The sequence below is a fragment of the Triticum dicoccoides genome, chromosome 4B (assembly GCF_002162155.2).
Source record: "Triticum dicoccoides isolate Atlit2015 ecotype Zavitan chromosome 4B, WEW_v2.0, whole genome shotgun sequence".
Taxonomy (NCBI): domain Eukaryota; kingdom Viridiplantae; phylum Streptophyta; class Magnoliopsida; order Poales; family Poaceae; genus Triticum; species Triticum dicoccoides.
The window spans coordinates 102,652,630-102,662,505 of NC_041387.1; the positions used below are offsets into that span (position 1 = coordinate 102,652,630).

The following is a 9,876-nucleotide window of genomic DNA, read 5'->3' on the forward strand; positions in this document are numbered from 1 at the left end:
AATATATAATTACAAACCGCACACTTTAGTCATCCCCTCCATAACAACCTATCCGCTGTCCAAAACTTGAACCTAGGAGGCGCCCACGGCAGAATACTGGTATACCGAGGATCATGGTGAAGTTCATACCAAGAAATTTGGTTTCGTAGATTGAGGAGCCGAGATACTCGCCTAGAGTAGTAAAATGAGTGCTATGACAGTTCTTGTCCAGCTCGTCTGGAGTAAAATGAGTGCTATAAAGGCTCTACCAAAGATTTGTATAATCTATCTAATTTGTGTAGATATTTTGTGCTTGGAAATGGTGGATCTTCAACATTAAAAAAGATTGCCCATTAAACTAGGTTATGTTGTACCTAAAACTCTGCTTCGAAGCATGAAAATGGTCAGGATCATGTTTTCTGAAACATGTACGATTTATTTGTAACTTTCAGAAATTTGCTATGAGTTCACTTGAAACTATTTTCGGAAACTTAAAACATAAAACCTGCTTTAAACTTAGTATTATATGCAGATAATTTCTGAAAGTGTTCCTACCTACGTGCACTTGGCTGAATTTCGTGTTTTGACCCTTTTTGCAAACAAAATCAAGATCTGACCCCGTTCGAAAAAAAATCGGGATTTGACCCTTTTGCTACCGCCAGAGCCCCTGGTGGTAGGGTTAGACAGGCTACTGCCAGATACCCTGGCGGTAGGGTGTGACGGAGGGAGACGGGGGCCGTCACCGCGCGCTGACGTGGATAAGTACCTTACCGCCAGACAACCAGGCGGTAAGTTGTCTAACCTTACCGCCAGGGGCTCTGGCGGTAAGGTGTGGCAGGGTTTTGCCGTGCATGCCTTCTGTAACGAGATATGCAAGCGTCTTGGCGGTAGGTTCACCCTACCGCCAGGGCTCACGGCGGTAGGTTGTCTGACCCTACCGCCAGGGAGCCTGACGGTAGGGTCCTTTGTTTCGTGTAAAATTTTGTAGACATAAGAAGTTTGATCACATCCAAATAGTGTGATCACAATTTCATAGAAATATGCAAGGGCCCTGAACATAAGAACCAATAGGCACAATTTCATAGACATAAGCATAATTAGTTTTGCCATTACAGATTAAGAAACAAGTACCAAATAACATAGTTTGATCATAATTTCATAGACATAAACATAACATAGTTTGATCACAATTTCATAGACATAAACATAACATAGTTTGATCACATCCAAATAGTTTCACGAAGCCAAAATAGGTAGCAATCAAACATGACGATCATCAGCAGCCACACGCATATATAGTTTAGATGATATCGATGACGATCATCATCTTCAAGCCTTGACGGTTGGTCTTCCTGATAGTAATAAGGATGGCCTGTCCAACATGAAGATTCTTGTCAACGAGGAAGCTCTTCCACCCATCTGTGCTTAAATGTGTGCGACCGTCCGTTTCCACGCCGTACGCACAAGTAGTGACGGGGCCCCTTGCGGTAAGGCGTATTCCAGCATAGCCTTCTTCATCAGCCTCGATGCCACAACTCTCAGATAGGCTCTTTGGCAATTTATGAATAAGAAAAATATATCAATTGATAAGTATGGATTATTTAAACTATTAACAATTCCTTGGATTCTACACTAATAACATACCATGACATGTCGATCGATCATGGTACTTGTCAGACGGGTCACGAATGGCGCCCCGATCAACTCAGCACGTGGCAGAAAGTTGTCCCATAGGTTGCACACCTCCCGTTCGCTCAGCCTCACTCTTTGAGCACAGATGGCTTCCTCAAGTGGGTCTTCATAGTCATCATCCTCATCAAGTGGTGGTGGTGGCGCCATGTTCCTTATATAAGCATTGATTGGATAAAGTTAATTAAACATCAATATTTGTTCTAATGCAAGCAAAACAAATATCTACAATATTCACACAATAAATCATCACATATGGCTATAAGAAAGACTAAACCTAGGGTTCATCATATCAACTAGAGAGGGTTCCTCGTATGGCTATAAGAAAGACTAAACCTAGGGTTCATACATTTGCAACTATATGAAATAGAAATACACACATTTTCACACTATGCATTAACAACCTACCAATTTTGCAAAACATACATCTTCACAAATTTGCAATACATTAACCATCTACGAATTTTGTTATGCCTTTATCCTCACAATCTTGCATTCAACATACAGAAAGATTTCTTATAAAATTCATATATACATGACAAAATAAAATGGACCAACATATATGCATTCACCAACATATCCTCACATATCTTGCAATTGTTTCACCCACACATCCTCACATAGGCCTACTACTAAATCATATACTCCTAAACAACTAAAACATCATAAAAAAATCAACACCAAAACCTAGGTTGCACCTAGTGCCAAAAATAACTTCAGAAATAAAAAACCATTGCGAAAACTGATTGGAGGAAATGGAGGAGCTTACCGGCCTCTTCGATTTGCCCCAAAGATCCGCGAGAATGGTGGAGGGAAGAGGAAGATCGAGGGAGGGGATCGGGATGAGGAGAGAGGCGGCGCTCGACTCTGTTCGAGTCGAGGGGAGGAGGAAGAACGGGCTGGTGGGTGGGGTAGGGCCCGCCCGCAGCATCACTTGCCTCTTCGGTACCTACCGCCACTACCTCGGGCGGTAGGCCACCGAACCCTACCGCCTCAGACTGTGGTGGTAGGCCCTTTCCCCCGTCAGTACGCGCCGACGGCTGTCAGTCGCCGTTAGAGGGCCTACCGCCACTGATGATGGCGGTAGGACGTGCAAACCTACCGCCGGCCCTCCTGGCGGTAGTCAAAAGGGTCAGATCCTGAAATAGTTTCAGACAGGGGTCAGATCTCGAATTTCTTTGTAAAAAGGGTCAAAACACGAAATTTTGCCCGTGCACTTCAGCAGGGCATACAGCCATGACTCGAGATGCCCCTCAGCAAGAGCCAAAAGAGAAGGCATCACACTTTGAGTACATGATGATGCCCCTTTATAGTTCAAAAGTTGCCTGAATGCATGACGTCTCTCCATGTAGTCGCATGACTAGATTCAGAACCAATAGACACAATTCACAAAGGACAGAGCAGCAGCCTCTCTCTAATTCAGGTGTGAGTGCTTTTAACTTTCAGTGAGATTTTGATTTCATTGAATTTCAATATACTGAAAGAATTACGTTTTAGCCAAAAACATTTCATGTAGAACTCAAATATTTTTCAAAATATTTTCCAAAAAGTTCAAATATTTAATTGAATTCAAAAGAATATTTTGGTGATTTGGCTGAAGTGCAAACCGAAATCACTGAATTTCGATGATTTCGGTTGGTGCTGAAATTTTTCTGAAACTGAAATTGAAAAACTTGTGTGACCGTGCAAGCAAAGATCAGCCGGCGCAGGACAAAAGCAAAATGAGGCCATAGATAACTACAATTGACATCACTGTTTAATTATTACGACAATTGCATTACAAAATTGGCGTTCCAGGTCACCCGAGAGACCACCACTGAAAGCGACTCTATCACATCATCTTCGCAATTACAATTACATGACACAACAAAACCTAAAAGCGTCAGCCAGCTGCCACGACACTGAACCAAAGTCCTTCGAGAAGAAAATAATAACCCGAACCAACTCTACACTAGCTACACAACACGATCCACAGCTCCTGAACCCAAAACTTCAGCTTCTTTTTCTTGTTCGACCTCTACTTCTAATTTGGAATGTACTACCACAACAAAAGTCGAAATATTACCTGACGGCTACCTGACCATGCATGCTTGCCATGTCCAAGCGGCGGCCAAAGTGCAGGGGCAGCAGGGCACATGGTACAACGATCCTAGCTTGTACTACCAAGTCGCCCAAATGCCACCCAAAACCTGACGAGGCTAACACCTGGTATGTACGTACGTTTGGGAAAACTCTGCATCCGACCCCCGATCGATCGATCGATCTAGGGGTATCAGATTTGTGCGGGTTAATCCTCACTAAGTTTTCTCTAATCTGCATTGGTTTGGGAAGCTTGCAAACCGAATTACACGAGACCTGATGAACATGTTAGTGGGGGGCTGCTGAGGAGGAGGAGTCTGACGGATGCTGCCTTCATTCAGAACGGTTTCTGCAGGTACGTGAGCATGTCGCCGAACGCGGCGGCGTCGCGGGCGAAGGCGCCCGGCGAGGGCGGGTCGAAGATCAGCGAGCCGTCGATGACGAACCCGTCGTCGTCTATGACGCCGCCCCAGTCGTCGCCCGGCCACCCCCCGGCGAGGCCGGCGGCGTGCTGGCTCTCCGCGTAGTCCATGTCGCTCGGGAAGTCGGGCGACGGCGAGGACAGCGCGCGCTCCGAGGAGCTGGAGTCCGTGTGCAGGCGCGGCATGGAGTGGTTCGAGTTCGAGTCCCGGTCCGCCGACCCGGACCGGTCGAAGCAGAGCATCTCCGTGGCCGGCGGCGACGGCTGCTGGTAGAACCCGTAGTCGGACAGCTCGACCTTCATCGCTGGCCCAGCGTGGTACTGGCCTTGCCGCGGGATCTTGGCAGCCGGCGGCGGCGCCGGCTTAACGTCGGCGACGTCGGAGTCCGGCGTGTCGTACCGCTCGATGACGCCCTTCTTGTTGTAGATTCGGCAGAGCACCCAGTCATCCAGCTGCAAAGATCAGGAGGAGAAAAGTCTCAGCGACGGCGATAGATCGATCGAGCAAGATTTTTTATTTGAAAAGCAACTAAAGCTAGTGTACGTGTACGTGGACGGGAGATGGGGAGGGCGGGCGATGAGGCGGGCGCCGTTGTCTCCATCCCGTGGTGCGTGAGCCATGACGCCATGCGACCGCCGCAATTGCTTTCCGCACGTCGCTGCCAAACTACAGGCTGTGACGAAAGGGACAACTTGAGCGTGCTGCAACTTTGACCCTTTTCCCTTGTTCTTTTTCGCATGGCCACGACGCACCTAACCTGCCAATTGACGTTTCTAAAGCTAAAATACAGCTTGCTATTTCAAGAAAGATCTCTCGCTTGATTTCTATACTAAATGCACGGTAAATCTCTCGCTTGATTTCTATACTAAATGCACGGTAAATCTCTCGCTAATGCTAAAATAGGAAGGGATTAAACGAGACAGCCAAGCATCAGCGCAGACTGACAGAGAGGGGACGGGGGCGGTGGGCAGGCAGGCAAGGTGGTTACCCTGAGAGCGTTGTTGGACTTCTTGCGGGCGGCGGCGGAGCGGTCGACGTCGGCGAGGCGGTACTCGTGCATGATCCAGTTGGTCTTGACGCCCTTGGGGGGCTTGCCGGCGTAGAAGACGAGAGCCTTCTTGATGGCCACGGGGCGCGGCGACCCCACGGGCTTGTCGGCGCCCGTGGCCTTCCAGTACCCGGTCCCGGCGGCGCGGTTCGGCCGCGACCCGTTGGGGTACTTGCGGTCCCGCGGCGAGAAGAAGTACCACTCCTTGGAGTCCGGCCCGCCTCCCGCCGCCTTCTCCGGCAGCCTCCACGGCTCGAACTTGTACAGGTCGACCTCGGCGATCACCGGCGCGGCGATGGGCAGGCCGCCGCACTTGCGGCACAGGTAGTACATCACCAGCTCCTCGTCCGTGGGGTGGAACCTGAACCCCGGGGGCAGCTGGAGAGCGCCGTCGAAGCCGTAGTCCATTCGCGTCCGGTGAACGGGGGGTTGAGCTCGGAGGGCGCGCTCGGGAGATTGGTTATCAGTGAGGCGGCGGCTGGTTCGGCTGATCGGCGGCGGCGGCGGCTCGAGCTTGGGGGGGAGATTTGGAATGGAACATAAGCTCGCCGTACCTGCCCGTATATATAGGCGGAGGTGCCGACGCGTGTCGACGGGCGGACGGGGAGGGCAAGATGTGACGCACGTGCAAGTTGGGAGAGGAGGGGGCTGGTTGACCGTAGGATTATAGGTCACGTGTCGATCATCGGACGGGCGACGAGACGTGTGAGCCGTCGGATGAAGGCGTGGGGCCAGACGGGGAGCTCAATTGTCATGGATGACGTCAGCAGTTATGTCGCCGTCTGGGATGGCGAGGGAGCATCCGAGCCCGTGAGATATGACGAGGGCGGTCCGTAGTACTCCTGCCTGTGTGGTGGGGCCCAGGGTTAGGAAGGGAGGCATGTTGCGCGGGGCCCACCAGGTGCTTGCGCCCCTTGGGATAATTGTACGGGTCGTCGAGATTCCCATCGTCCACTTGGTCGATCTCTCAGCTCGTAGGGTAAAAAAAAAAAAAATAGTGTTTCGTTGCGGATTCCGCGGATTTCAAGTTTAAAACTTGCATCGATCGCCACCGTCGATGATATCTAGGCGCCTTGTGGTCAGCTTTTAGGGTAGGTTAAAATCGTCTTCTGTTGAACTTGGATTGAAATCTGTATTGTCACGTACTCCTAGGCGACTAAGTGCCCGGTAGGTGTAGGTCCCTAGGGTAACTTTTTGGGCAAGTTTAATCTTTCTGCTTTTTTATGCAATGGTAAATCTAATCTTTCGAAACAGATTTAAACCTCAGCGAGAAGATCGAAAGATATAAAGTAAATTAAAGACACACCCTAAAAAATAAAAAAAAATCTGAAGATAATCGAAAGTACTCCACAAAGCACGTCAAGCATAATAAAAAAAATGTATTTTCACCCCTAACCTTAGGCAGCTAGGATAAACTCTCTCCTCCAAGCGTCACTGACGAGCCCGTGGATTTGCCTCTACCCTGCCAGCGGCTCTGGCTGCCGATGGCGGAGAGTAGAACTTCGGTGCCTCTGCTCCAGTTAGTAGTTAGATTAGTGTTTTTTTAGTCCCCGCACACATGGCATTTCGGGCGAATGGTGGCGCTTCTTCTTTCTTCCGGGCTCCTCCTCGAGTTCATCTGTGTAGATGCAGTCGACGAAAATCCGGCATAGATTCCTGCCGTCTTCTTGGGGTGGCGAGTTTAAGGTTTCTCGTCCTGTCGCGAGATTTGGTGTCATGTGATTCGGATCTATTTAAGGGCTCAATGGCGACAAATGCGGCTCCAGGGCACTGCGCAGTAAGACTTCCGAACTGCCATCGACAAGGTCAAGCCAGCTCTAGTGAAGAGAGGCTAAAACGGCACGACACGGGTCGTTCTGGTCGCAGTAGTGGCCGTTCAGTGGTTTCGGAATCTCAATGTTATTTTCAATACGTCTGAGATGCTTTGTACTTCTGGTGAACTTTTATAACAGATCCAGACATTTTCACTAAAAAAAGAAAAATATAATAAAAATCATATCAAGATCCATAGATCATCGAACGACCAATATCGTCGCTAAAATGAGCCATTAACGCACCACTATTACCGCTCCATTTTACTGATGTTGGTTTGACCTTCTCGATGATAGCTGGAAAGTCTTCAAATATATGTCTCTAGGATCAACACTCTAGAGTAGTCGTCGTCATCGTCGTTGAACCTTGACTTATCTAAAGCGCCTAACGTCAAATAGACAAAAACTTAGTGGACATAATAATGTATTGGTGCCCGGGCTATCTGAGCCCGGGCATGAACAGTAAGGCTGCAAAAAAAAACTCTAGTTTTTTATGCAAGATGCTCAAATGCGTGATATTCGTGTAAAATTTCATGAAGTTTGAACATTTGAGGAGCTCGTGGCAAAAAAAAAGTTCATGTGTTGTGAGAAACATTTGAAAACAACACTGCTCACGCACGATACTGTCTTTTTTGCCGCGTGCTCCTTGAATTTTCAAAATTCACGAAATTTTGCACAAACATCACACGCATACGCATCTAGCTTGTAAAAAAAATTGATTTTGGCACCAAACTGGATTCTCGCATAGTCTATTTCCGCCGCCTCCAACGTAGCCAGCCGCCTCCTCCCCAAAACTAGGGTTCTTTACCTCCCACCGGCGTCGGTGCCGGTTCGTCCCGTCTCCGGTGGCCTTAGGGCCATGGAGGCGGAGTGGATCTCGGCCCTTGCTGGTGGGAGGGCTCCGCTTTCATATCTTTTTTCGAGCTTTGTTAGGGTTTGCGTCCTGCTCAGGAAGGCGAGACGGCGACGGCTCCCTGAAGATGGAATAAAGCTCTCCCCGTCTAGTCGCCGTTCCGGTGACGTGTGTAGCATCATCGGTGGGTGTGTGCAGGTGTGTCTCCGGCGGATTTGTCTTTGGTGGATTTGCTCGGATCTGTTCGACGTTCGTCTTCGTTCGTGTGTCTTCAGGTTGGATCCTTTTGATCTACACTCTTCATCTGCGGCGGTCGTTGTTCTGGTGCGTTGGTTCCATGGGGCCTTAGCACGACGAGTTCCCGACTGTTTGCTACAACAATGTTTGCCCGGCTCTGGCGAGGGAGGGGCGATGACAGCGGCGCGCCTTCGGCTCGCTTCAACGCTTGTAGTCGTCGCTAGGTGGTCTACGTTTCTGGCTGTAATTTTTATTATTTTTAGCGTCCGTTGTACTATCATGATTGAAGATGAATAGATTGAAAGTTTTTTTGAAAAAAAAAAGTGGATTCTCGCATAATAATCCGCTACAATATCAAAATAGCCAAAGCAATAGACCCAGAAAATAGAGGACGTGGGCTCTGTGCCATGTTCCGTTTGTCGTCAGCTTGTGGTCAGCTTTTAGCTTATTTCAAGAATTCGTTTCAACCAATGATTGTTGAGGTGCATATTTAATTATTTGGTACAAAAATGACACTGTTCGAAAGTGTTTTTTACTTAAATCCAACAATACCTGTTCTGCATCTCTAATTCACATCTCAATACAAAAACTTTTGGCCTAGGCTCTGTGCCATGTTCTATTTGTCGTCAGCTTGTGGTCAGCTTTTAGGGTATTTCAAGAATTTATTTCAACCAATGATTATTGAGGTTTAACTATTTGGTACAAAAACTATAGTGTTGGAAAGTGTTTTTCTACTTGAATCTAACAATATCTGTTCTGCATCTGTAATTCACATCCTAATACCCCCGTGAGAAAAAAAAGAATTCACATCCCAATACAGAAACTCTTGGCCTAGGGGATGGTAGGCTCCGTGCCATATTGTACTTGTCGTTTGATCAGCTGAATTTACCATAATCCGTTCCTCCCTCGTAGTGTAAACTGCACTACCCAGAGGGATACTTTAAATTTCATGCCGGCCGGTTTTTTCATGCGAGTCAGGCAGTCAAATAACTCAAACTTAGCCCACCAGAGCCTGGTTGGACTTCATGTAGCCTACCAAAAAGGTCCCAGTGTCTCGTACTGCACGAGTTTGACATGTTTATTTTCTTTTCAAATATGTATTCCCTCCGTCCGAAAATACTTATCATCAAAATGAATAAAAAGCAATGTATCAAGAACTAAAATACATCTAGATACATTTCCTTCTATGCATTTTGATGACAAGTATTTCCGGACGAAGAGAATACTAATGGAAGCGCTATGAACCAAAGCGGTCTTGAGACCTCTCACAATGCATTGGTGCTAAAGTGGGAAGCTAAGTGCATTAAAATGCTTAGCAACTAATATCCCCAATGCATCGGTGCTTAGGTTTTGTAGCTAAGCCTCATTTATTTAATTGTTTACTAATAAAACTCCTTCATGTATTGGTTGGTAGTCTTTTTGCCTAGGTCCACGTGTTTAGCATTGATTCTTATTGGGGTCATTATAATACTCTTTCTTCTCTTTAATTGCTTTGCCACATCATTATTTTACCGATGGGGCGTCCTTAACACTTATACACCATGAAGCACTAGAAAGGGCATGAGCGGTGCGTGCATACATGGTCCATCCCTGAGTCCTCGGGAAGCGCAAGGCAGCGGCACAGAGCAACGGCGTGTGCGACCGTGCGAGGTCGCATGTGCGCAGGGCCATGCATGTTCGCGTGTGCGACACGTAAACTGTTGCGACGCGATGGTGCGGCTAGATTGACCCATGTGACCATGTACTTCGTCCTAGAGA

The 9,876-nt window shown here is 47.8% G+C and overlaps 2 protein-coding genes across 2 annotated transcripts; both read right to left on the bottom strand.

Moving 5' to 3' along the window:
* Positions 1-1,144: 1,144 nt before the first annotated feature.
* LOC119295283 lies at positions 1,145-3,174 on the bottom strand. Its single transcript, XM_037573682.1, has 3 exons — positions 2,438-3,174; positions 1,624-1,822; positions 1,145-1,528 (listed from the first exon to the last, which is right to left on the bottom strand). Exons 2-3 carry the CDS (start codon positions 1,816-1,818, stop codon positions 1,280-1,282), a joined length of 444 nt encoding a protein of 147 aa, XP_037429579.1. The 5' UTR covers positions 1,819-1,822; positions 2,438-3,174; the 3' UTR covers positions 1,145-1,279.
* Positions 3,175-3,398: 224 nt separating this feature from the next.
* On the bottom strand, positions 3,399-5,759 carry LOC119295282 (NAC domain-containing protein 71-like). The gene is made up of 2 exons (XM_037573681.1): positions 5,158-5,759; positions 3,399-4,621 (listed from the first exon to the last, which is right to left on the bottom strand). Exons 1-2 carry the CDS (start codon positions 5,623-5,625, stop codon positions 4,085-4,087), a joined length of 1,005 nt encoding a protein of 334 aa, XP_037429578.1. The 5' UTR covers positions 5,626-5,759; the 3' UTR covers positions 3,399-4,084.
* Positions 5,760-9,876: the final 4,117 nt, after the last annotated feature.